Source organism: Lactuca saligna, chromosome 8 (genome assembly GCF_052625555.1).
Source record: "Lactuca saligna cultivar CGN05327 chromosome 8, ASM5262555v1, whole genome shotgun sequence".
Lineage (NCBI taxonomy): Eukaryota > Viridiplantae > Streptophyta > Magnoliopsida > Asterales > Asteraceae > Lactuca > Lactuca saligna.
Genome location: NC_136424.1, coordinates 245,723,240 through 245,725,288, shown reverse-complemented (window position 1 = coordinate 245,725,288; position 2,049 = coordinate 245,723,240). Strand labels below are relative to the sequence as shown.

Here is a 2,049-nt window from a genome sequence, read left to right as displayed (position 1 = left end):
AGCGTAATAATCTTTTTAGGTATGATAGGGACCAAACGCACAACAAAAATAAACAGTAGGGACCATCCAAATTAAAAAAAAAATGATTTAGGAATCAAAAACATAAATTCCCCCAAATCATAGGGACGATTCGTGTGATTTAATTTTTACTTTTCGTATTGTTCATATTTGGGTAACTGTTTTTTTGTACACATCTAGGTAACGAACTTGTTGAAAGCATTCACATCTAGTATTTAACCTGCTATATCAGATCATAATGATCATATATTAACACTTCCAACAAGTTTGTTAGCTAGATATATACAAAAAAAAAGATAAATACCCAGATATAAATATACTGAAAAATTAATTACCTTAATAAATCATATTCCCTTTAACTAATCAACATTACCAACTTTTAATTTGCCATTAACAATTTTTAAATAGCCAAAATTTTCATCAATAAGTATTTAAGGCTTTGAAATTTTCTTTCACACTCGTAAAAACAAAATCTTGAAAATTGCTTGCTTTCTACTCATTGCACACTTATATCCAACACCTTAGAAGAAACAGGTGCTTTAGGTATCGTTACATACAAAACCCCATCTCTAACCTCAGCCTTAATCTTCTCAAACTGTATATTTTCAGGCAATGCAATCCTAAAACTATACCTCCCAAAGCTTTTAGGGCTCCATTCCCCCTCATCAATGGCTTCCCCATTGCTTTCACCATTGTTGTCTTTCTTCACTTTTTCTGCTTTCAAAACCAGCATCTTCTCTTCCACCCACACCTTTACATCTTCTTTCGTCATTCCAGGCATATCAAATCTCAACTTGTAGTCCTCTTCACCTTCTTTGATCTCCCATGGAGTCCTTCCCCTGCTGTAACTGCTTGTACCCTGTCCCTGAGATCCCCACGCACCACCATTTCCGCCACCGTTGTATGCCAGTGGCTCCTCCATTAGTCTGTCCATTGTGTCCATCATTTGCTGAACTGTTCTTGCTGTCGGAAATCTATCCCATAACCCTATACACAGCAGGATTGAATCTTGGTTAGTATTTCTCGATGTCATGTTGGTGAATCATAAATGATACATACCCTTATCAGAAATCAAGAAAAAAGTTGGAAATTTTGAATCTTGATTGATTCTTTCATCTTATATGTCAAGAATTTTGCTTACCCATATCAGAAATGGAAGAAAAAATGTTGCAAAGATTGATTCTTGGTTATTTTCTTTATGTTATATTGAAGAAACGTACACACCCATATCAAAAATTGAAAAAAAAAAAGATGGAAAGATTGAATCTTTATTTGTTCTTTAATCTCATGTTTCAAGAATTGTATACACCCATATCAGAAATTGGAAAAAAAAAGATGGAAAATATCTTAAATGTAAATAATTATACATTCCCATATCAGAAATGGAAGAAAAAAGTTGGAAAATTTGAATCTTGATTGGTTCTTTCATTTCATATTAAAGAATTTTGCTTCATCATATCACATATATAAGAAAAAAGTTGTGTAAATTAAATCTTAAACTGAAACTTACCAACTGGTGGGGATTGGGCGACTCTCTTTTTGATGGGTTGCTGATTCTTGATGCTTGTTCTCTGTAACCGATCCCCGTTTGTTGCGTCTGCTTTTATGATGGTGAAATTAGAATTCTTTTTGTGAGTAATTGGGATGAAAATTGAAGATGAAGGGTTTGATCTTTGGGTTGTGATTCTTTGAGAGAACAATGGGAGTGTGGTCTGACATTGAGCCATGTTTTCTTGTCAAGAAACTTTGATGAAGAAGAATAAGGGGTAATGTGTATATATAGGATAGTTGAGGGTGGATACAGAAATTTCTAGAAGTGTTGAGAAGTGGGTCCGTGACTAAGGTGACGTATCTGATCTTTCTCGATTTATCGATTATTATTTATTTATTGTAAACTTGTTACTATTTGAGTTTTTCTAGAGTTCTCTGGAATTTAAATGGTGCTCGTTCAGCAATTTTGGGCCTATTATGGAAAATATCTGCAGGCCCATTAATCCATCTTGAAGTGAGGAATTACAAAGGTATGGTGTG

At 34.0% G+C, this 2,049-nt stretch overlaps 1 protein-coding gene across 1 annotated transcript; it reads right to left on the bottom strand.

Moving 5' to 3' along the window:
- Positions 1-387: 387 nt before the first annotated feature.
- On the bottom strand, positions 388-1,753 carry LOC145011783 (small heat shock protein, chloroplastic-like). Its single transcript, XM_078970521.1, has 2 exons — positions 1,529-1,753; positions 388-1,005 (listed from the first exon to the last, which is right to left on the bottom strand). The coding sequence occupies exons 1-2, from the start codon at positions 1,743-1,745 to the stop codon at positions 515-517; spliced, it is 708 nt and encodes a 235-aa protein (XP_078826647.1). The 5' UTR covers positions 1,746-1,753; the 3' UTR covers positions 388-514.
- Positions 1,754-2,049: the final 296 nt, after the last annotated feature.